A 26,032-nucleotide genomic window follows, 5' to 3' on the forward strand; every position below is an offset into this window, starting at 1 on the left:
TCATTTTTCAAAATAACTGGATTCTAAATGCAGGGTATATATATTGTGTTGAACCAGTGTTAATGCTATAAATATGTTTGCACAGCAAATAGGGGGAAAACTGTACAACATTTCCACTGCACGATATGTCAACAACAGCTGCTCAGATATTTATGGTTACAACCATTTTCATTGTTTCACCTCTTTACTGAATATGTATTGTCCACATTTATGCTACACCCTTTTAATGGTGGGTATTTTGTTTTCTTCTTGACACCATGTCAAAAATATCTAAAATACAAACATTATTCATTCATTACACCTCATCTTATTTGCAGATTGCAATGACATTTTCGCTGCTCTTACATGAGAGGTGGCTGTGGCTCAGAATGCAAATCCATTTACATGGTTCTAGGGATTTGAACTTTTGACCACATGCATTTTCCTCCAGCTCTACCCTCAGGGGTAATCTTTCAATTTTAACTCCACTACAAGGAAGAATATATCAACAGTATTTATCAATTTAATACTGTTATATTATGGTGTACTGAACATCACAGCCTCCATGGACAAGCATCACATTTATATATACATTTAGGGCATTTAGCAGATACAAAGTGACTGACAATAATAACACATTTAGCATACATACAAGCAAAGTAGAGCTTTAGACATAAAGCTGTTTTTTTTTAATCTGAAATCCGTGTGCAAAACACAAAGACATCTTTCTTGTCCAGGAGCTGAGTCCAAATAAATGTTCCTATTTGAGATTAAGAAAGAAAGAAAGAGAGAGAGAGAGAGAGAGAGAGAGAGAGAGAGAGAGAGAGAGAGAGAGAGAGAGAGAGAGAGAGAACACAATATCCCACGATTAAACACTTCTGTCTTTAAATCAACAGTTGGTCAGTAAAGCTGATATGGTAGATTCAAGGACTACTTTCATAAGGGACGACTTGCATCTAAAGCTAATGCGGTTCAGTGTAGAAATTGACACTGACAATCTGACATTACAGGAAGCGAACCAGCTGACAACTGTGGTTTCCCTGTTCAGTCTGTGGGGTTTTTAGCCGTTTCCTGTTGTAGCGGTTAAAAACACTCTAAACTGCAAAAAAAAAAAAAAAAAAAGAATATTCATATTTTATATTCCTTTAATTACTCCTTCGTGTTCATCAGATCAATTTTTTTGTTCCACATTTGTTTAGTTTTTTGGTGATGATTCTGTTTTTCTATATTTGTATATTTTCAAGGTACGCATTATGGAGTTGGTAAACATGTTTAAGTGAAACATCATCCACAATCTTTCTTTTGAGCATCAGAAAAATCAAACCAAATATCCTGGACAAGGGTGTTCGACGCTAAAGACCCTGAAACACCCTATGACCCCGGGTTCATCCCCGAAGACGTGTCCTATTAGCACTAGAAGATGTATTCTAGCAATCGGCTAACTGCTTGTGCCGTCCAGGTTCTCAGATCTCTAGGAAGAACAAATATTTTAAAAAGGGTTAATGCATTAGAAAAGGGCTCTCATAGCATTTTAAATTTATTTTTCTTTCATACTAGCAGATAATGCATGACAACAGATATGTACTTGCCCCCACCATCTGTCCTCAGAGACTTTTGATTGCCATTTTCCTTCCTTCCACCAGATGTCCTCAGACTTACCCTCCTTTCACCCCAAACCCTGCCTGACACACCTCCATCCACTTACCTCAATTGCTCTCCAATTAGCAGCTCCATCTCCTCACCTGCCTTCACGGTGCTGTAGCGAGAGGGTCCTGGGTTCGATTCTTGCATGTTCTCCCCGTGTAAGTGTGGGTTCTTTCTGGGTTCTCTGGCTTCCTCCCACAGTCTAAAGACATGCAGGATGGGGATAGGTTCATTGCCCGTAGGTGTGAATGGTTGTCTGTCTAACAATTAAAAAATGTCCTTGAATCGAATCGCCAACTACTGTATCGTTAATCAAATCGAATCGCTGTGAAGCCAAAGATCCCCCCCCTTGACCCTGAATACAGGATAAGGATAAGCTATAAACGATGGATGGATCCCCTCACCTGCATCTCACCTCATCACTCACTTACATGGACAGATTTTTTCGGTTTGTATTCATTGCTGTGTGGAGTTTTGTTGCCTATTGTTCCTGCTACCTGCCTGCCTCTGATTATAAGCTCAATATTGCATTAAGTCATAGATTTGCACAAGTCCGCCTGTCTTGCTTTCATTTGGGTTCTTGTCCTGCTCCCTGCATTACCAACAAACAAACAAAAACATGTGTCTTTGACATCCACATGTACAGACAGTCTGAACAGAACTTCCCAAAAGAAACAAAGTCGTCTTGATTTGTTGGATAAGACGAAAGAATGAAGAATTTTGCCAGAGAGAGCACAACCCATGTCCAATGGTATACTATGACGAGATCATGACTGGCTGCATTGAATAGAGCACTGAGATCAATAAGTGAATAGATAACTCAACGGTTTCCGATCTGATACCATTGATACCATTTTAAGGAGTGATCATCCTTTGCTTTGTTTGACCAATTAACCACATTAATTTGTATCATGTATCTCATGTTGAGCAAATCAGAATCATTAAATATGTAGTCATATAAAAGAAAAAGTAAAGTAAATGCAAAATGAGAATCTAAAACCTAAAACAGTGTAAGTAAAATATAGGGTTATAAACATAAATAAAATAAAAAATACAATAGATAATATTGTTGAAGATAGTAGGCTACAGTGTCTTGTCTTGTCTTTTTAAGCACCAAACAAATGTTATGCATTAATTAATTTCACCTGGGTAATTGGGACACAGGATGTAAACATTGCAACTGGTCAAAAGTGATTACTGATGCATTTAAATAGGAATAAACAGATGATTGTGTCTGAAAGCAGAATATTCCAACTTTATGGGAAACAGTGTATTGAATTCAATAAACTGAAACTCTGAAAATGTATTCTGATTAAATGCCATAGCATGTATCAGTTTAAAAGAAAAGAACAGAAGAAATGTACACTTTCTCAAAGTATATAATTCTCAGGCAGGTCCATGTGCTCCTCAATATTGTATAATTTTAACCTAACACACCTGTGTGACTTTTATAGGGTGGAGACTAACACGTGCTTGTGGTGTGTAAATGCTTTACACACACGCATGCACGCTGCCTTATAGGAGTTGTCTGGAGGCGAAGCTGCTAGTGAGGAGTGAAGACGACTGTCAGCACATTCCTTTCCCACTGAGTGAAATCTAAAGGAGTGAATGGAGTCAGGGGTAAGTCTTCTGAAATTTAATTTATCTTCCAGTCACTGCATATTTACTGCAACTCTTAAAACTGTAGTAAGTAAGAACCTTACTTGTTAAATTAAGGTTAAATATGTTAAATTCTGTTCTTTTATATCCATGAAGACCACATCATTTTCTATTATATCCCAACTAAGTGTTGATTTAAACATTTTTTCTGAACAGTAAATATCCTTATATGTGACTTGTATCATATAAATAATAAAACATAAAAATCTCTTCTTAATAACAGCAACAGAAATCTTCATTATAAGGGCACATTGTCAGATACTGTGAACTCATGTATTGTTACTCTTTATGCTAGTGTGAATCTGCATATAGTTCACAGATAAGGATTTTGCAAATACTGACGAGATAAACATTCCTGAGGATTATTAATATTTGAGCATTAATAATCATCTGCACACCAGTAAATTAGTGCTACATATATGCCTATTTGTTTGAAGTCACAAAGTCCTTCGACCAGCTCTAGTGGTACCAGGTGTGTCCCTATCCCCGGTGTGGTTGTGGGTGGACGGAGGGACAGTCTCTGCAGGACTGGGGTTAATAGTCTCAGTGGGCTCAAACCTTCCCAGGATTAGTAACATTAGTAGAACTCTGCATCAGCGTATTTTCCACCATCGCCTTGAGCATTAAACTCCGCCCCCAGCCCCCCAGCCCCCCAGCCCCCCAGCCCCCTGACTTAAAGGTCCCCTATTATACTGATTTTCATCAATTTCACACAGCTGTCAGAGGTCCAACAACACTGGATTCGATATGCATTGAGTTTCAGCTGTCTAAAAGTTGCTCAAATTAGCTCAAATGAGCAGGCTGTTCCTGTCCATGCACCTTTAAATGCTGAATGGGATAAATCGTGAATGGTTCAAGACCAGCAAAGATTTCGTGCCGCTCTGGAACCAGCTTTCTTGGCCGAGAGCAAGTGGAAACACGATCAACTGGTTCGAGAACCGGCCCTCAAAATTCCCCAGTGGGAGCACATCTGAGGTGTTGCCGATTTCTCCTGAGAACACTGTAGGGGAAATGGGTTTATGATTTCCTGTTGAGAAATAAAAATACTACTCCTAACAGAGTTTTATGTAATTTATTAAATAAAGAGTCCAAAACAGGCTAGCAGTCGCTACAGACAGATTGTAAACAGAAGTCTAATAAGTCAAAGCCCTCGCAAAACTGGGTGTCCAAGCGGACCGCGTCACCAGCATACAGCTTCAGAGCAAACTATCTGGCCAGATAGGGACTCCTTAAGAGTCTGACCAATTCTTCAGTCTTGAGAATGGTGTTTTATACAGTTGATTGTGATGTGTCATCAGAGAAGCATTGTTCCTTTATTTGTTTTGTGACGGCAAACTTCCAGAATGTGGTGTTGGAGCCACTCATTAGATCCATATTGACTTGCCAGCTGTACTGGTGTCACAAGATCCATTCTACAACTCATGTAACACATGACCTGACATAAGTGCAGAATACAGGTAACCTCATGACACTGGAATATTATAAGTCAAAACTATTCAACCTTCTAATTAACCTAACATAAACCACTAAATGAAACATTCCCATCACAAACACCAGAGTCTAACTGCACTTTGATGGAGCTAGCATCGACTGGATGGTGTGGGGGTTCGAGTATTCACACTGTCACCCATAAGCTTATCTAGGTCTCTAGCCAACCTGTTATAGTAAGCACACTGACGTTGTTGGTTGTTTGTCAGATCCTGCAGAAGACTTGCTTTGTCTGTAAGTGATTTATTCCCTCATTCTGGGAAAGATGAACCGGTGCAGGTGGAGTTGTTTGTTAGATTTTTGTTTTGCCTCAACACTAGGCATTGGTTTGAGAGGTGAGGGCCAAACTTGGCCAAGGTCATTTCCATACCCACCTCTGAACTGCTGTCACACCCAGTGCTTGAGTTCAAAAGAACGCGTTCATTGAACACGTTCATTTTTCTGTGAACTTTGAACTGAACGCAGATTTTTTTTTCCTGATGAGTCGAGTGACACGATCTGCTCGCACTTGTAGGCAAAAATGTGAACATGTTATTGTTTCTAAACAAAAACATGGTTCAGTAGTGGTTTGCCCTGCAGTTGAACAGTTTTAGGCTAGAAGGTAGTCATAGTGATTGAAGTCATAGTTTGAAAAAGAAGTTCAGTGTTTCTTTTTCATTTCTCACCTAAAAAAAAATGAACTGAACTTTGAACTATTTCAGAATTGAAATGGTGAACTAAGAATGTAAATAGTTCACTTTGAACATGTTTGAACTGAACTATGAACTAGTTCATGAAAAACGTGAACTTTCACAACACTGGTCACACCTGTTCCAGGCCATCTGTTCTGTTACAATACCAAGTAGTTAACTCACCAGAATAATTGGGACTTATTAAACCCAGTGATAGGCTATATCCCACTTTACCACCAACTGTCACAATGAAGACACTAGCTACTTCCGCAAGTTTTTACATTTCAGATTGAGAAATCTACAGTTCACTACTTGACTCAAATTCACAGATCAACTGATCATCTGAATCCACCAAACTGCAAAGAAGGACGAGGACAAAGAATAATGGAAGAGCATTCTGCAGGCTTCGTCCTGGCCGACTACGCGGTATTTGCCGCCATGTTGTTGGTGTCCATGGCCATCGGACTCTTCCAGGCCCTGAGGAAGAGGCCAGAGGACGCTGTTGCTGATGACTTCTTCACCGGGGGGCGGAGCATGCCGGCGGTGCCCGTCGGGCTGTCACTCTGCGCCAGTTTCATGTCAGCGGTCCAGGTCCTGGGTGTTCCGTCCGAGGCCTATCGATACGGCTTTAAGTTCCTCTACATGTGCCTCGGACAAAGCATCAACTCCCTGCTGACAGCTTACCTCTTCATGCCGATTTTCTTTCGACTGCGCATCACCAGCACCAATCAGGTCATAACGAGCTTCCAGTTTATCACCAGTTATTGTTATGAAAAGAACAGGAGCATAATGTAAACCAGTGGTTCTCAACTGGTCTGGTTTCGGGATCCATCATCCCCCCTTCAATGACCGCGACCCAAAACTTCTCACATGTACTGAATGAAATGACACAATATCTACATTAAAAATCCCCTTCAAAATAAAAGCCCAGGCACTTTGGCATCCCGGACCAGGCACTTTGGCATCCCGGACCCGCCAGTTGAGAACCAATGATTTAAACAACTTGGACTGGTGAAAGATACATATTTCAGTTTCATGTCACCTGTTTTCAAAGATCTTAAGATTTTACATTTGTGTTTGTTTAGACATAGGGAAAAAATATTCACGTTGTTACGGAACATGGACATAAGAGGAGGTTCGATTAGAGGGTTTAAGCAAATTGAACCCAAATAACTAAGCATTGAAATACCCAAGTAAGATGTTTCTAACCAATGGTAATGTAGAAAAGTGAATGTTGAAATGCACCTGTGGGCCTGATGTGTGGGATTATTATAGGAGGTTAGGAATGACGGGGGATGTGTGCAGAGTTATTCTGCTGTGTTGTAACTCTAGCCACCTGCCGGTCACAGTATCTGAAGATGAGGTTTGGCAGAGGGATGCAGCTGTTGGGTAGCTTCCAGTTTCTGGTGGTGACGGTAAGACAGACATCACTGTGTTTTCTGCTATATATTGTATTCAGAACTCTTTTTTAAGAAGATGTCACATTTTTCTTCAGGTACACATGTCTTTTTTATTTTGGACAAATTATAAAACTTGTCACATGTGTTTCTTTCCCCCAGCTGCTTTACACCGGGATTGTCATCTATGCACCTGCCTTGATCCTCAGCCAAAGTAGGGAAAAAAACCCCACCACCACTCCCTTCTTCGTGACTATATATGATTGCAATGTAAATTACATTCAGACCCAAACATCCCAGTATAATTGCTAAGCAATCAACCACACAAATGTCTCCTTATTATGGCCTCATGTAAATGCTGAGCATATTGAATAAAGGGAGTTCAAATAACACCTTTTTAATAAAAAAAAAAAACTGCTGTAAGGCTTTTGCTTTTTACTGCCAAACTTTTGAAGCAGAGGCTTTTCAACATCACAATTTGAAAATAACTGATGTACTAGTTATTTTATTACGTTTAAGAATACCATGGTTAATTAAATTAAATTAAATCCATATTAACACTTTGTGTTGTTTTTGTTTTCAGCTACTGGACTTAATATGTGGCTATCTCTGTTTTCTACCGGGATCATTTGCACCCTGTACACCACACTGGTAAGGACATCCCTATGCGCTTGGATAGTTGAACAGCTTTGTGAAAGTGAAAGAAGCCCAGGTGATGGTTGAACGACTGACAGCTTTCCCTCACATTGTTTTTTTTTAAGTAAAAATCTCCGGTGTTGTGTTTTTCCTGTCTGTCTGTAACAGGGGGGCATGAAAGCCGTCATCTGGACTGATGTGTTCCAGATCATGGTCATGCTGGCCGGCTTCGTGGCCATTCTGGTTCACGGCACGGTTCTGGTCGGTGGTCCTGCAGCGGTGCTGGAGATTGCCCAAAATGGATCACGTGTTAATTTCAATGAGTAAAAAAACAAAACACAATTTTATTTTGTTTTTCCTTCCATTTCTACGGATACACATTTTAAAGAATCTTGTCATAGTCTTTCTACGGTTCCTTGGCAGTTGTATCAATTACCTTTCGATGATGATGCATCAATTCAAGACTATTTTAGGCTGAAAGAAACTTCAACTTTTTACCACTGGTATTGTTCACACTCAATTTTCCATCCAGAACCTGGATTCATTTTTTTGTTTTATTTTTCGTCAAACTATATTTAAACTTAAACTCCAGATGTTAAAATGAAAATATTCTAAGAAGAGTGTAGCCTCATTGATTTGTTTGTTTATATTCTCCCACCAGTTTCAGCGTGGACCCCCGGCATCGCTACACCTTCTGGAGCCTGAGTGTCGGAGGGGCGCTGGCTTGGCTGTCCATGTACGGGGTGAACCAAGCTCAAGTCCAGCGCTACATCTCTTGCAGAACCGAAAGAGATGCCCAGTTGTAAGTGGAGAACCTGTTTGTCATTCACATAAAATATCTACTGTCTTATGTGTTTTATAATAGCAATTAAAAGGCTATCATGAATTTAAATGTTTGGTTTAGTTTATCGATTGTAGACTGTAGTTTAAAGTGTGTGTAAGAGTCTGTGACTGGTCTTTGTGTCTTATGCAAAAGTAAAAAAAAGTCAACATTGACACTGTCACCCAAGTTGTTAAGTTGCGTGAGTCATGAGCAGTATGAGTTGCTAGATAATCAAGCTAATGCCTCAGAGCAGAGTTACACTGCTTTCCACATGCCAGCATGTTATTTGTTTTAGGCCGACAAATTAAGATTCATAATTCATGGTGACAAAATAAAACAAAACATTGTCTTTCAGACACAAATTGGAACAAGAATAGTCTTAGAATAGAATAAACTTTATTTAAAAAAATATTTTAAAGGTCATATTGATGAAATTCTTATGTAAACGAATATTTGAAAAAAAATTAATACATCCAGCTTTTAGAAAGGTGCAGAATCAAGGTATCACTTCTTGTGAAAACATGTTTTTGATTGTGTTGTGGAAAAATGAATCTGCTCAATAAAGATCAACAACCAGGATCAGGTTTTCTCCGAGGTTTATTCGACAAAGTATTTTCATCTGCAGAGGAAAATTGTTCGCTCCTGCCTTCTCATGCAAAAGCTCAGAGACAGCAGGAAGGACCCTGAGTCTATAGGAATCTCCCTTTTAAGGAGGAGGAATCATTCGGTAGACAAAAGGCGGGTCATGTCCTGTCTTGCAAAGACAAGATGTATAGAACACAGATGTCATAATGTCCTCTGACATTATCTCATGTCATATGGCACTCATTCTCACCTAACCACACAGGCAATCATTTTAGTCATAGAATAACAATTAAGAAGAGGAGATGTGGATCAACGTCTGACCTGACAAAGATTCTCATTATAAATTACAAACATCCAAAATTCCCATAACAATTGTGAATGAATAATTAAAAAAAAAATTTGACGGGTCCAAAATTAATGTTTTGTTTACCTCTGTGTAAATGTGTGATGTGTGGCTGCGGCTTCTAGCAAGGCAACGCTGGTATCACGTGGTATCTCTGCATAGTCAGGGTCAAGAGGCTTTGGGGTTGCCAGAAAAAACTGAAAAAATGTGTTTGACATTACATGAATTTTGAAACACCACTGCACAAAGTAAACCAAATGTATAGCTACATGTTGCAAAGTGAATTCATACCACGTAATATTCAACACTTTACATGACAAGTCTGTCTGAGTGTCACACCACTCGACCATGAAAACACAGGTTGTGCAACGAACTGGCAACCCATTGAGGGCGCATGCAATACATTAATTACATAAACCAACTCCAACCTAAGAATAAAACACTATATTTCTACTTTACATGATTGCTTGATGATTTTCTTAGCAAAATGAAAAATAATAATAATGATCACCCCCATCAGATTGTTTACATTCCCCTTCCACCTTTTTGCTCCTTGTCGGTAGTTCAGGTGAGGGTCATCATCATCAATTCACCTTCTATATATCATATACTAGTGGTATGCAAATTATATTGTATTTTTAGTACATTTTCTGAAATGTTCATGATGATATTCCCCTGTTTTATTCAAGATTTATTCATAAACTGATGATTTAATCGATTCTTCATTCTTCTTCTTTTAAAGCGTGTGATTTCATTAAAAAGATACAAATGCCCTTTTACATTTCACCTTAGTGATTGAAATACAGATTGTATTGTAACATAACCATCATCATAAGTGAGTAAATATTGATATCCAAAATAAAGCTATCTACTATAATGATGTTTGCTTTTGATTACAGGGCGCTGTTTGTGAACCAAGTGGGTCTGTGCCTCATCGTGGGCAGCGCAGGAACATGCGGCATTGTCATGTTTGCTTATTACATCAACTGTGATCCGCTGAAGTCCGGGAGGATCTCTGCCCCCGATCTGGTACTCGGGGAAATTCCTTTTGATCTATGATCAGATCTTTATGCTTTGTATAGGGTTCAAAGCTGTCATTATGTCCTACCTTCACCTCGGATGTTTACTTTAGCTGTGCAGCACAGCGCTGCTTTCATGTGACCGAGGTCGAACAAGGTGAATTGATTCTTATAGATTGAAAACAGGATAAAAAACGTTGCTGAACTGCTGAATTCACAACTGGAAATAATGAATGCATGGCGGGAAAAAACAAAAACAAAACAGAAGTTAAATAAATTAAATCATTTACTAAAATAAAATTTAAAGCATACTAAACATATTCCCATAGCAATTTTTGACATTTACATTTAGGGCATTTAGCAGACGATTTTGTCCAAAGTGACTTACAATAAGTACATTTGTCAAAAGAAAGAAACCGCAAGATATCATTGCCGATAAAGTAAGAGTGAAAAAATAGAAACAAGTGTTAGGTCCTCGTCTGAGTAAAGTAGTAGATGTTCAGCAAGTATACCTTAAGTACAACAGTGCTATGATCAAAGTGCTATAGGTAAGAACATAGAAGTGCTTTTTTTGGGGGGGAGGGGGGGGCATCAGAAGATGGCAAATTACTCTGCTGTCCTGACATTGGTCGGGAGTTCGTTCCACCACTGAGGCGCCAGAACAGAGAAGAGTCGGGACTTTGCTGAGCGACATTTGTTTGATTTCAGTGATGGTGGTACCAGCCAGCCAGCTGAAGTAGAGGAGAGAAGTGCTTGCATCGGGGCATGTAGTTTGACCAGTGTTTGAAGGTAGATGGGTGCCATTCCGGGGCTGCACGGTGGTGTAGTGGGTAGCACTGTTGCCTCACAGCAAGAGGGTCCTGGGTTCAATTCCCGGGTCGGGTTTGGGTTCCTTCGGTGTGGAGTTTGCATGTTCTCCCCGTGTAAGCATAGGTGGATGGATGGATGGGTGCCATTCCATTGATGGCCTTTGAAGGCCAGTGCCATCGTCTTGAATTGGATGCGAGCTGCAACAGGGAACCAGTGGAGGTCACAGAGGAGGGGGGTCACATGGGAAAATTTGGGTAGATTGAAGACAAGGCATGCTGCTGCGTTCTCAACAAGCCCTCCAACTCATACGACCGGGGGGGGGGGGGGGGGGGGTAGGTTTAGGTCGACGTGTGGGGGGGGTCTCTGCCGATGATTGACGGGGGGCGATCGTCTGAGACACCGGAGTGTCGATATTTACTTGACCGCTAGAGGGCGCGCTATTTTGAAACGTAACATATGGTCGTAATTCGGTGCTTGACACACGACCTATGTGGTCGTTTTCTCGAGGAGGACAGTCTGTGCGTTCTGGATACGCTGCAGTGGTTTAGTCACAGAGGCCGGGAGTCCAGCCAGTAGAGAGTTGCAGTAGTCAAGGCGGGAGATGACCAGTGATGTTGGGGTGCAGGATAGTTGGTCATCGAGGATTACACCAGGGTTCCTCGTAGTTGACGAAGGCAATACTGTGATGTCCTCGACAGTGACCGACAGGTCCATGCAAGGCCAGTCTTTCCCCGGGATGAAGAGGAGTTTGGTTTTATGCAGGTTAAGCTTGAGGTGATGTGCAGTTGTCCAGACCGAGATGTCTGCCAGACATTCCGAGATGCGAGTTGCAATGTGGGTGTCGGAGGTTGGGGGAAAAGAGAGGAACAGCTGGGTGTCATCTGCGTAACAATGGTAGGAGAATCCATGTAATGTGATTACAGAGCCTAGTGATCCGGTGTATAGTGAGAACAGAAGCGGTCTTACTACTGAGCCTTTAGGGACACCCGTTTCCAGAGAACAGGGTTTGTCAGGTATGTGAACCTGACAATTTGTCAGGTATGTGAACCGCGTTAGAGCAGAATCAGTGATGCCAAGTTCAGCCAGGGTGGAGAGGAGGATTTGGTGGTTGACGGTGTCAAATGCAGCAGATAGGTCGAGGAGAATGAGAACAGAGGAGTGGGATAAGGCTCTGGCGTCTCGCAGGGACTCAGTCACTGTGAGTAGGGCCGTCTCAGTGGAGTGAGCAGTCCTGAATTCTGATTGATTAGGGTCAGGGAGGTTGTTCTGTGAGAGATAGGATGACAGTTGATTGTAGGCGGCAGGTTCCAAGGTTTTAGAGAGGAATGAAAGAAGAGACACAGGTCTGTAGTTTCGGATGTCAGCAGCGTCTGTGTGTTTTTTTAGGAGTGGCTTCACTTTAGCTGTCTTAAAAGCCACTGGAATGAGACCTGAGGTGAGGGAGGAATTGAGGTGTGAGATGTCTTGGAGAAGAGAGGAGGGAATCGGGTCAAGGGAGGAGGTGGTGGCACGGTTAGTGTGAACATCTTCAGAGGTGAGAGGGCTAAAGCTGGTAAGACCATCAGAGTTGAGAGTTGGGGGATGTTCTCTGGGAGGGTAAAGGAGTGAATGAGGAGCTGATGTCTTTTACTTTCTTGGTAAAGTAAGGTGCAAAGTCATCAGCAGTGAGGGAGGAAGGAGGGGGAGGGGTAGGGGTAGGAGGGGTGAGGAGGGAGGAGAACATGGAGAAGAGTTTCCTGGGGTTCGAGGCAGATGAGTTGATCCTTGACAGGTAGAAGGCAGATTTAGCTGCCGAAACAGTTGAAGTGGTAGTGAACAAGATCCTCATCCTGGCTTGATTTCTTACATTTTCTCTCTGCCGCTCGCAACACTGATCTGTTGGTTCACAGAGATTCGGACAGCCAAGGAGGGGAGGGAGATGATCGCACTGGTTGTGAGGTGAGGGGACAGAGAGCATCCAAAGAAGAGGAGAGTGAGGACATCAGGATGAGGAGGCTGGGAGAATTGGTGGGTGGAGAGGGGGAGAGTGTGAGGTCAAATGTGGAGAAGAAGTCAATGATTTCAGATGAGTGCAGCTTTCCTGGGTGGATGTTGAAGTCACTGAGGACAACGAGTGGTGTGCCATCATCAGGGGAGCAGCTTAGGAGGGCATCCATCTCATCTATAAAGTCACGGAGAGGACCGGGTGGGCGATAGATCACTATGATGTTGAGCTTGAAAGGAAGGGTGACAGAGACAGTGTGGAATTCAAGTGCAGATCGGGGTAGGTTGTCCAGGGGAAGGACCTGGTAGGACCACCTGGGTGAGATAAGGAATCCAGTTCCTCCTCCTCGACCTGTCCGTATTGGGGAGTGTGTAAAAGAGTAGCCAGTTGAGAGGGCAGCTGGAGTGGAAGTGTTTTCTGGGGTGATCCAGGTTTCCGTAATGGCCAGGAAGTGGAGAGTCTGCAGGGAGACATACGCTGAAATGGTGTTCCACTTTCTTGACTGCAGACTGGCAGTTCCATAGCCCCCCTAGTACTTCAAGTTCTGTACCGGTGGAGAATGGTGGGTAGCAGAGATTGGATGGTTTACAACCTTGACCGATGGGTCTCTGGCGAAATCTTCTCCTGTTTGATGTCCTGACTGGGATAGGGCACATGGCTGCAATGGGTGGTGGTTGAGATGTTATGCCCACCTCGATGAACTTCCTCGATGGACTCCCGCGGATCGACTCCCATGTCTTTGTTCAACTGTCTTTGTTCGGCTGTCCTGACGCTGCAGCTGATGCTGTAGTGACAAGCTCTTAAGTGGTTGGTTTACCCCATGCAGGTTTAGCCCCTCCCTCCAATCAAGTCTATTCACTCCAGCTGAGATGGCCGAAACTAGGTAATTGCCCACTCAGTATGAACAGCTTTCCTCACAAGAATTTAAACAACAAGCTATCTAGACTAGACGAAATATTACAACTAGCTCTACTCACAGAATGCCTAAACCCAGTATCTACAATTAGTTTCTGACTTACCAACAATATACAAAGCAGCTTCCTTCCTTTCTTCAGACAAAATGTAATTGAACAGAAGTTTCATTGGCTGCTCCTTATATGCAGGGTTAGCCCCTCCTCCAATCAAGTCTATTCACTCCAGCTGAGATGGCCGAAACTAGGTAATTGCCCACTCAGTATGAACAGCTTCACAAGAATTTAAACAACAATCTATCTAGACAAGACTTAATATTATAACTAACTCAATGATATACATAATATACAATACCATGACCACCTTTCTAAGAAAGTTGACAACGTCGAAGTCTATGTTTATCTATTACTAACACGGATATTTTTCCCCCTCTGCCTCTCCATGAAGTACATGCCATACTTTGTGTTGGACATATTCAAAGATGTACCTGGATTTCCAGGTCTTTTCCTTGCCTGTGCATACAGTGGGACGCTCAGGTATTCAATCTTGATTTTTCTAACCTAAATGCACGTGGCGTAATTTTGCAACAACAACAAGGTACAGTTAATACAAATTATGTGTTGGCTGTATTTTGCCACAACTTGATTTTGTAAAAAAAAAAAAATTTTATTTGGTTTGTTCCCACCAAACCGAAAGGAAAACGTTTACCATTACTATAATCGATCTAATCTCTCGATTAATTCAAAAGGCGCTTTGCAGCGTTCCTTTTTTTAACTTTGCAGCTACATATTGAAAAAAAGGACATATCTGGACATACTGTGACAGTCACAAGAATGACTATTAAGGGTGTAGATCTGTTGATGTGGGATAACTGGTGACCACATGTCTTCTCTCACAGCACAGCTTCCACAAGTATTAATGCGATGGCTGCGGTAACGATGGAGGATCTGCTGAGATCTCATCTGCTTCACATGAGCCAGAAGAAATTAATACTCCTTTGCAAAGGACTGTGTAGGTCGATTCTCACCAAAGTCATCCACTCAACTTACTCTTCTATGTGTTTGTAAATCGTGATGTAAGGCAGAAACTGCACCTTTTATTGAGTGCAAATTATATCTCATTGTAATTTCATCACATTTCATATCTCACATTGGCCCCAGTAGATGATCCCTCTTCCTGCTGTTGTATTTTGGAGGAATTTTACTCTCTTCTTTTCCCAAGCGTTGCTGTACGGAGTTGGTTGTATCACCGTAGCTGCTCTCTCCTCCCTCCTGAACTGGGGAGTTCTTCAGGTTTATAATTCCAAATTATTACTATGTAACATGATGATTATTATAACTGAACTACAGTTTAAGATTCTCTTTTGTTTTCTGTAATAAAGTCTGCAGATTTGCTTTCGTCTTCTCTATCCAGGGATCATTCACAGTCATGGGAGTGGTCAGTGGTCCGCTCCTGGGAGTATTCATATTGGGGATGTTTGTCCCTGCAACAAACAGGCTGGTGAGTGGATTCAGGATTAAAAGCTACATGAAATATGTGCATACCTTGAATCCTTGAGTTTGGTTAAAAAAAAAATATTAAAAAAAAGCCAGAATCCTTAGATTTACCTTTTAAAAGGATGCCAAGTCCTCTTACTTATATTAGTGATGTAGCTACAATATGGCTTCCAACATTGATAGTAAAGCCATAAATATAAGAAAAAACTAGGACCCCTAAAGGATTTGACTAAACTTTAAATGTATTTTGATTGTTTTATAAATATAATGATTCCATATAGATATTCAAAGACAAAACTGACAAAAAAAAATGTATATATATTTTTTAAATGAACATGAATGCAATGTGTTTAAACAGACACTGGGATTGTTTAAATATGCATTCATGTTTATTCCTCCACTGTGAGTGTGTGTGTGTGCGTGTTGTAACTGTGTACAGGCCAGCAGTCCTTGTTTTACGTGGTTTTCATGAACGCTGCAGTGACATTGCATGTTACTGACTCATATAATTTTATGTCAGATGTCTAAAATCTGCGTAAAGTGTCGTGAGATTATAAAATCATACCCTTCTTTTAAAAGCAGATCATTGTATTTTACCATTTTTACCAATAAATGTCTCTTCTTGCAACAAAACTCATAAAATATGTGATGTAAACATTTGCATTTGCAAACCCGACCTCAAAGAAGAAGCGCTTCCAAAAAGACTCATGTGTCGCATCCTGTTGGCCCCAGATTGCCCGATATCTTCTGTTAAATTGCGCTTTCAGGGGGCGTTCTCTGGAATCTTTGTGGGCTACTGTTTCTCTATTTGGCTAGCTGTTGGTTCAACTCTTTACCCACCCAGCGAGGGGACCATGGGTGTCCTGCACAGCTACACAAGCAAGTGTGGACCCGGCAGCCTGAACAACAGCCTGAACAACAGCCTGAACAACAGCCTGGACAACAGCATGAACATCAACCTGAACAACAGCCACGAGCAACTATCCGACTCCATCCTGCTCCATACCGATGACCAGGGGTCAGTGAGTTCAATGAGCCCCCCTATTCTGGTTTAGAGATTAGTTAGAGATGGAGATGAACATCTACAATAGCAATTTGATAAAAAAAAAAAAAAAATTAATATGGATCATTCCTTAACCCTTTATCGGGCACTCATTGAAATACTTTGAAATTCAGAATTTCAACCATAGAGTGTCATTACAGGACACTACAATGCTTTTTTACTTTCTTTCTTTTTTACCATATATGGTTCCTCGTCCATCAAGGGTAAAACATTATCTAAGAGGTGTTTTAGTGAAAAATATAAGAAAAACACTTATAACCTTTTATTTTTACCATGTTTTACAGAACATAAATAACATGTATATACATATAAACCATAATATGACATAAATAACATATATATATATATATATATATATATATATATATATATATAAAGCATAAATCACAATATATGTATATATATATAAACCATAATATAACATAAATAACAGATGTGGCGTTTGTTATTGTGCAGTGTATTTTAATAAATTCACAGTACAACAATTAAACAGAAAAAAACCCTTTCCCCCTTAAAAACTAGGGGCCTCCTTGACTTCTACTCGGTGTCCTACCTCTACTTTGGTGCCATGACAACTATATTGGTCGTGCTAACCGGGCTGATAGTGAGCTATGCAACAGGTAAGAAGATGGAAAACATGTATTCAGATGTACCAACTTTGAGCCGATAGCCTCTAACACAAGCTTCTGTTGTCATTTTTGTTGTTATTTGTGGTAAGTAATTCATCATTCATCGTTGTGTGTCTCTCTACATGCAGGACCAACAAAGAGGAGTCATATTAAAGAGGGTTTGTTATGGTGGGATCTGAACAACAAGCAAGAGTGCAGAGTGAGTATTAAGACTTTGGTGCCTTTGTTGTACTTTATTAGATACAGAATGGGGAAACGTACAGTAGATGTATAACAAGAACATGAGAACGCTTTACCCCCATAATTACTACTACTACCATGTTTAAAGTACCTTAGTGTCCATCAGTGTTTTATTGCTTTAAAGCCAGAATCTTTATTTATCTTTATTTTTGCAGGGAGACGAGGCAACAGATAAACCACAGCTTGTGCCTTTGAGGGTCCTGCGTGAAGAGAATACACATGAAAAAATAGATGTTGGTGATATTAAATCACCACTCAGAGTTTAGGTGTCAGACAATTGTTTTAAATCCCCCGCCCCAACTTCAACTGCACATTTGGAGCTATGAAACAAAAAATACTACCTTAAAAAAGAAGAAATAAGAATCCCTCAGGTGTAATTTGAATTCCTGTAATGACAGACTCTCTCATAAGAAAAACATTTCTGGTATGTTCCATATCTGCAATGCACACCTGCACTTCAGCCAATGTGACAGGCGGCCCAGTGTAAACTGTGTGTGTGTGAGTGTGTGTGTATTAACAGTTTCATGTTCAACTTACAATATTTAATATCCTTACAATACCTTAAGTGCTCTCTTAAGTAAATAGAGAGTGCATTTCTACATAAAGTGGAATGACGATGATGTTGTGGCTTTCCACATGAATATGGAAAAAAAGTATGATTTTTAAATAATTTTACATTACATCTTTAAAATGCTACATATTTCATAACTCATCCAAACTGACTTCATGTCACTCCTTTTGCCCGAGCTACTGTTACACTATGTTTTATTTTTTAACTGACTATAGCTAAGGGTCAGTCACAAGTAATTTCTGACTAATTCATGCCTAGGCTCACAGTGTGCAGGATATGGGCTCTTAACACTTTGACCCGGCATATAACGGGTCCATGGTCCAAAACATCTTTCTGAGTTTCGTAAGATTGTGGTGCCCACTGAGATAATGGAAGTCAGTCGAAACTTCCCTCTTTGGCTCATCAAAGGCCTGTGAAGGCTTTCAGGACGTCTCCACAACTCATCAAACAGCTCATCAAGATAACTGATTAGTGTTGGTTCTGGTTCTTTCTTATTATCAGTGGTACATTTGCCTACATAAACAGGGGAACTTGCATAATATGAACAACAATGTAAATTAATACAATTTTTAACAATTAGTTTTTTTTCCCATTTCACTGTTAGCGATAAAAGTATGTTTTTTGTTTCGTTTATTTACTTGTTAATAATGGTACCTTTTCTGAACATGGGTAAAGAGTAACAAGTCTGTTTTTTTATGTGCTTATATATTTGAGTACGATATCAAAAGTGTTTTATTTCTGCCGGTGTTTGAAATATTTTACTCATTTTATTTGATTAGTCTCTTGAAAATATGGTCATATATTTGGGGAGGGAGTGGTGGTTTTATTAAATTATTATATACATTTTGGCAAGAAACTTGATTGTCAATGAGCTTTTTAACACAAGTAAATTTACTAAATCTTGTTTTATATTTTAGAAAAATAACAACGCTACACTGTTTTTATTCCATTCTCCCCCAATTTCATCCTTTTCCCTTCAAAATGAGACTAAATTATGTGATTATATCTTTTGGGTATTAAAATGTGTATCCTGACATCTGGTGCTGATTGAGTGTGACTTCGACAAACACACACACACTCACGCACACACTTGGACCATGGCTGTCAGATCAATGTAACCCAATGATCACAGCACTTCTGATTCATATCATGATGGTCATTTATTGCATTTTTCTTAATTCACCTATTCTCACGATACAAAAAAGTAAGCATAACATTTCCCAGACACCCCATCTTCCAGAATAATTTGGTAGGCCTAACCCCCCCCCCCCCCCCTCATGCTGCTGCAGCCCGGTGATTCACCACTCCTCTGCGGCCCTGTTAGAGTCCTCGTCCGCAACCGCACAGTCTAGGCGCTGGACGCCGGGCAGCGCCAGGTCTCTTTCGTTCAGCTTCTCCAGAAAGGAGGAGAGCAGCCGTTTGTTTAAATGGTCCGTCAGGGTCCTTTCCTCCTCGACGCGCTCCTTCGCGACGTTTCCACCCGACTCCTCCACTTCTTCTTCTCCTCCTTCTTCCGCCTCGGCATCCGCGTTGAGCTGCTGCGAGGACAAGCCGTTCGACAGCTCGTCCTGCCCGGACGGCTGCTGCTCCGGCTCCAGCTCCCGCGTCCCCGTCCCGGCGTTCGCCCCAGATTCCGTCTCCATCCGGGATATTAACGTGGTTTGCAGGGCGGCATTCTCAAGCTCTTTGAGGCGTTTGCTGTGGAGGCCGCACGCGGGAGGCTCATTTGCAGGCGCGTCGTTGTTGTGAAGCGGCGGCTCCCCAGTTTGCTCCATCATGCTCTGCGTCAGGAGTGCAGCCCCATTAGATATGAGAGCGGTGTGTGAGGCGCACTGAGAGGTATCGCCCCCTCGTGGCCACTGAGGTTACTGCGCCATTATCAGAGAAATACCAGTTTCAAACACAAAGTTATAGTACAGAAGTAAGCAACATAACACTTAAAACAGTGGTAGGATGTTACTGCATTTAGTATGCCTACTATACTTACATACAATAAGATAAAATAATCATTTATTAGTCCCACAGTGGGGAAATCTACAGGGTTACAGCAGCAAAATGGGGATAGTGCAAATAACAAAAGCATCAGCAGCAGATACAAAACACAAATATAATAATAATAGACTATGTACACAGTATTAAACAATTCAGCAGTACAAATGTTAAAAAGGGTGAAAGAAGCGGTGATTTCGTTTTTTTTTTAAGCACGAATGTAGTAGTAGAAAAAAATGCTTTCAAAGAATTGACGCTCAGGAAGTATAAAACCTGACTACCGGTCCAGAAGGTGGCGGTAAAATACAACATTGTGAAAGCCAACTGCCATAAAAGATACAAGAAAAAGAAATGGTAAGGTATGTCCTACTCCAGTCCAGAAGGTGGCGGTAATGCAACATTGTGAATGCCAACTGCCACAAAAAAGATCAAAGAAGAAGAAATGGTATCCTCTTCCAGTCCAGAAGGTGGCGGTAATGCGCGTGTCAGTTGTTTGCCAACCGCCATAATAAGGAGGAAGAAGACGAAGAAGCCGTGGAAGAATATTCGGGTGTTTCCATAGAGACCATCGATTGTGACCTAGCTCAACGACAGGTAACCGTAAAACTCTTATCAGGCTTGTAAACACGGATATGCTTAATTATTGTTAACCGGTTCAGCCAGGTAGTATGTAAAACGTATCTCTCGTTACTGACGTGCAGTTAAACAACAAGCGTTAGCATTTTTGCTCACTATTTACCATCTAGTCACAAGCTAACTAGCTAGATTACACTAATATCACAACTAGCGTTAGGTTTATATGAACGTGGAGATGTGGTTGTCAGTGTTGGTTGTCTGTAAATAACGTTACGTGCTCTCTTTTTGCCGCCAGAGGAGGAACCGGAGCATCTTTTGTTGTGGTGCTGACACGTCAAGATGTCGTTCAGAGACTTAAGAAGTACGTTTTTGGATACAGTAAACATTAAAGCCAAGAAAAGCTGTATTTTTTTGTAGTTGTCTATATACATTTTTGGTAATTCTTGCATCTCATATGTCAGATTTCACAGAGATGATGAGGGCCTTGGGCTATTCTCGGCTGATCTCTATGGAGAACTTCAGAACACCAAATTTCACTTTAGTGGCAGAAATCCTAATCTGGCTCGTAAAGAGGTATGCTTAAACTAAACTCTACTAAATCCACCAAGAAGTAACCACTTAATGTTCTTTGTGTCATGTTTGTGTTAATTTAAGCAAAACGTTGTGTAATAAGTGTAAATTGTCGCTTTTCAGTTTAATGTTTAATTTTCTTGCTCTGGAAGTAAAGCTCTATATGTCATCTTATTCTGCTCCATGCTTTGTTTTGCATTGAGATGATGTGTATATACTGTATATGATGTATATTTTGCTCTTATCTTTTGCTCCTTATCCCTCTCTTTCTCCTTCTATATTGTAGATATGAGCCTCAGATGGATATTCCCACAGATGTAGATACAGAGTCAGACAGAATATTCTTCATCAAGGCTGTGGCCCAGTTCATGGTGTGATTTAAAAAAAAAAATGTTTATTGTATCAAAAATGCGCAGATACCTTGAGCAATTTTAAGGCCTGCTGTTAGTCAGTCGGTCTTAACTGGTGTCTCATTTTGGGTTGCAGGCGACAAAGGCTCATATCAAGTTGAACACCAAGCGCCTCTACCAGGCCGACGGCTACGCGGTGAAAGAGATGCTCAAGATCACCTCGGTGCTGTACAGCGCTATGAAGACCAAGCAGATGGCCCTGGCAGACAGGACAGACGAGGACAACAGCAAGTTCAAGTTTGACCTGGGCTCACGGGTGAGATGCAATTTTTTTACACAATGATATATCTCTTGTATTTAATTTTATTCTCTATAACTAAGATATCATATGTAATGAGTTTGAGTTAGATGAATCATTATATTTTCCAAATTTAGCAGATGTGAATGTGCCCTGCATTCAGGTTGGTTTGATTAAGTTTTGGTGCATTATTTGACTTGAACAACAGCTAGTATGTCACTGTAAATCTGCCTCATATCCATGGAGACTCTCAGATTACATTACATAACAGTCAATGTAATATATTTGACTTAGCACTCCATGCAATTTAATATCTTTGTGTTTTTTTTACCTTTGACATTTAAAAACTTTGACATTATAAGTCTTTTTTCTATTTCCTGTTTGCTGACTTCCCTTGTTATCTGCTCTAAAATCAGAAGTGGAATAGAGAACCTTGTGAAATGATATCTCTCTGTGTCTTCATTTTAGATTTCAGATCTTAAAGCTGCTCGGCAGCTGGCATCTGACGTCACGTCGAAAGGAGCGTCGCTGTATGATTTACTAGGGAAAGAAGTGGACCTAAGGGTGAGGGGAAACCTATGATAACAGACACGTATACTGCATTTTAAGAAACATAATAGCTTTGTCTGAAACTATTTTAAGTAATAAGCTTTAATTTAAATGTCAATGAGAAACCTAAATTGACTTACCTAAACGTAAACTGATATTGGCCATCAAGTAACCTTTTAATCCTAAACTATCCCACTGTGAGTGCTGATGAGTAGCATGATGTGGCTTTGTTTAGTTTTTTTGCGGTAAACCAAAGCGGCACTCAGACGTTAGCAGCTCTCCAATTGTAATGCAGTCTATTTGAACATACATAAGTGAAAGGGATGCAGGAGATGACTGCAGTTTTTCGTTTTTTTGATGTTCCCACAGGAAATGAGAACTGCAGCCATCGCCAGACCTCTGGAGGTCACTGAGACCGAAAAGGCCCTGAGAGTTGCCATCAAGGAGGTTTTAGTATGTACTCATCCTGACCAAACCACACTTTCTTTCACACACCGGACCTGTTTTGAAATGTTACTGAATCTGTCATCATACCCTTGTGTGTTCAAGGAAAGCGTGGAGAAGACGAAAGACATGCTGGGTAATGTTGTTTCTGATGAAACCAGTCTGGATGCCAAGATAGAAAAGAAGAAGCAGGAGCTGGAGAGGAATCGGAAGAGGCTCCAGACCCTGCAGAGCGTCAGGTCAGTTCATAACCCGACAACTAGCAGACAGGCTAAGTGACAGGAATGATTCCCCAAGTGCCTTTTGGCAAACTAAAACAAAGCATAGAGTGAATGTGAATTTATTTTTATTTTTTTAATGTATTATCACTTTTTGCTCAAAACATTTGTCATTTAAGATTAATCACGTTTTCTTTCTTCGACCAAGTCTTTAAACAAAGCTTGTAAATGCTTGTTTTTCCGTTCATTGCACCGTTGTTTAGGCCGGCCTTCATGGATGAATATGAGAAGATCGAGGAAGATCTGCAGAAGCAATATGAAAACTTTGTGGAGAAGTTTAGGAACCTCTGTTTCCTGGAATCTCAGCTGGATGAATACTATAGAATGGAGCAGGAGAGGTTCGAGGTGTGTATGATACCCAGAACAGTGATCCTTACATGTTTTTATGAAATTACTTCTTATAGGACTGCTTGTATATAACATACTTTTTCTTTAAACATATTACCACTTTGTCTCAGTAAAGCTCAGCGTGACACAGTCCATATTCATTCTCCTTTTCTTGACCCACTACAGGAGGCTGAAAATGCACTAAGGATGATTCAGCAAACGATGAAGAAGGAAGAGGAGGAACAGGATCTGACAAAGAGCTCCTGTGAGGCAACTAATCACACGCCGTTAAAGCAGAGCAATAGTGACATAATCTAAACCCTTTTTTTATGATCTCACGCTTGTTTTCTACAGTGAAAGATGAGGATTCTGACATGGATGTTCCAGAGGACGAAGGTTCGGACAGCGACATAGAGGAGTGTCGTCCTTCTAAGCCCCGGCCCACACAAAGTGGCATCATGGCAGGTACGATATATATATATATATATATATATATATATGCTTAATCTATTAAAACGTATCATTAAACTTAACACAAGCGGTGTTTTGCTTCTTTTTGCACCATAGGAAGAGGAGCTCGATTCATCGGAAACATGCAGGGTGCTGATAGTGATGAGGTTAGTGCTGTCATGGCGATATCAATACAAGACTCCTTGTTTTTTCTTCTTAAATTGAAGCCAGATTTAGCAAGCATCTTTTTAATTTTTAATTTTACTCCCTATGCTCTTTCTCTTGCGACAGAATGACACGCCATTTATGTTTTTATTTTATATATATATATATATATATTTAATGATTTTTATCCAAGTACCCTGTGCAACCAGCTCTGATCACTTCCACATCCCCTTTGGGTTTCCATCGTGTACTCTTGTTTCATATCTTACTTTTTAACTGTCATTCACTTTTATTTTAAAAGCTCTCTTTAGCTGTTTCCAGAAGGTCAGTCCCTCGTGCCAAAAAACAACGGAGAGGAAAGGTTTGTGCAGGACCGGGATCGAGTTCACTCCTTGTTCCTCAGTTTTGTTTTGTTTTTTAAAGGAAAAATCCATTCTCAAATCCTCCGATGAAGGAGGGGCTGTTCACAGGTCCTTTATCAGTTTCATGGCCGAGTCCATGTGACCTGCTGCAATGCTTTTGGCACGTTATCTGTCTCTCAAAGAGAACATTATTACTATTTTTTGCATCATACCACTACTGAAGCACACATACAGTATAAGAAATGGGATTGGAAAATGAGCCAGAATACCTAGAGAGAGAAATGATAGCTTCATTGCATTTTGTTCCACGGGTGCAGCTATGGGTATATATTTAACATTGGTGGGTTTTTTTTAACAGTTTGGAATGGATTTTTACTTTAATTTAGTGGTTTAACTGGTCCCTGTAGTTATCTGACGCTAGGTGGACATTTCCCCGTTCAGTGATTCAATGTTCAATCACATCTGGACTGGGAATGTTTTCATTACAGCCGAAGAGGTGATCCAGTGATCCGTCTCAATCTTGTTTTTGTGCGACATTAGCTGGTTCTGTGTTTAGTTAGAATGATATTTTTTTTCCATCCCCTGTTGTATACTCTGATTCGACTGTATACTCTTTTTGTATTTGATGTAGTACTTATGGCTGCACGGTGGTGTAGTGGGTAGCACTGTCGCCTCCCGGGTTCGATTCCTGGGCCGGGTCTGAATTCCTTCTGTGTGGAGTTCCTCCCGTGTAAGCGTGGGTTCTCACCGGGTTCTCCGGCTTCCTCCCACAGTCCAAAGACATGCAGGATGGGGATAGGTTCATTGATGACTCTAAATTGCCCGTAGGTGTGAATGTGAGTGTGAATGGTTGTCTGTCTCTATATGTTACCTGGCGACCTGTCCAGAACCCTGCCTTCGCCCAATGACAGCTGGGATCAGCTTCAGACCCCCACGACCCTGAATACAGGATAAGCGGAAGACGATGGATGTAGTTCTTATGTGTTCCTGCTTGCCTGGTGTTTCAGACTGAAGACAGCGAGATTGATGTGGACGAGGATGATGAGGAAGATGAAGGCGAGGACGAGGAGGAGGAGAGCAAGGATTTGGAGGATGACAGTCTAGAGGGCCCTGTGTCTCGGGGTGCTCACCCCTCCAAGGGGGGCATAAGACCGCCTCTGCTGGAGGAAAGCGACAATGACTTCTGAATGAATACAGACGAGCTCCAGCTGTTCCTGTATCCCAGCTCAGATTAGACCATGTAATTCATTCTGAGAGATATGTATGCATCCTTTTGTTCCATAACGTTGTTTTTGCAACAGAAGGAATCAATATAGTCCCTATTTTTTATATATATATATATGTGTGTGTGTGAGCTGTTTACCTTAATAAAATTAGAAATATGTAATATCTCTTCTGTGCTGCTTGACTCAAGTATGACAGTGGCATAAAATATTATTGTCCCAATGGTCAGTCAGCCATGTATTGAGTATTTTAATTGTGTACAATGTGTGTTGGTAGTTCATAGTCCACTGCATTTAAGAGGATAACACTGTTTTTCTTTCGACACTGAATAATACTCGGTTTTACATGTTCAATTTATGACCAAAAATTCTTGATAAGAGGAAAAACAGAAATATGAAATGGAGAAACATCAACAATAACAAACTTTTTTCTTTTTTTGTAATTCACTTTTTATTGATTTTCAGCAAGAAGATACATACATACCAACCATACTACAGGTCA

At 40.7% G+C, this 26,032-nt stretch overlaps 2 protein-coding genes across 2 annotated transcripts; both read left to right on the top strand.

The window, feature by feature from the left end:
* The first annotated feature begins 3,152 nt into the window (after positions 1-3,152).
* Positions 3,153-18,528, top strand: slc5a5 (solute carrier family 5 member 5). Its single transcript, XM_084011396.1, has 16 exons — positions 3,153-3,243; positions 5,771-6,173; positions 6,791-6,856; positions 7,001-7,052; positions 7,422-7,489; positions 7,643-7,797; positions 8,136-8,276; positions 10,125-10,254; positions 14,398-14,486; positions 14,849-14,961; positions 15,172-15,242; positions 15,364-15,450; positions 16,214-16,464; positions 17,032-17,129; positions 17,267-17,337; positions 17,534-18,528. Exons 2-16 carry the CDS (start codon positions 5,826-5,828, stop codon positions 17,642-17,644), a joined length of 1,851 nt encoding a protein of 616 aa, XP_083867522.1. The 5' UTR covers positions 3,153-3,243; positions 5,771-5,825; the 3' UTR covers positions 17,645-18,528.
* Positions 18,529-20,444: 1,916 nt separating this feature from the next.
* On the top strand, positions 20,445-25,657 carry cluap1 (clusterin associated protein 1). Its single transcript, XM_084011400.1, has 13 exons — positions 20,445-20,532; positions 20,810-20,875; positions 20,976-21,087; positions 21,371-21,455; positions 21,571-21,750; positions 22,201-22,296; positions 22,651-22,734; positions 22,831-22,964; positions 23,207-23,348; positions 23,517-23,595; positions 23,685-23,795; positions 23,898-23,947; positions 25,315-25,657. Exons 2-13 carry the CDS (start codon positions 20,854-20,856, stop codon positions 25,492-25,494), a joined length of 1,275 nt encoding a protein of 424 aa, XP_083867526.1. The 5' UTR covers positions 20,445-20,532; positions 20,810-20,853; the 3' UTR covers positions 25,495-25,657.
* Positions 25,658-26,032: the final 375 nt, after the last annotated feature.

This window comes from Eutrigla gurnardus (genome assembly GCF_963514095.1).
Source record: "Eutrigla gurnardus genome assembly, chromosome: 6".
Classification (NCBI taxonomy): domain Eukaryota; kingdom Metazoa; phylum Chordata; class Actinopteri; order Perciformes; family Triglidae; genus Eutrigla; species Eutrigla gurnardus.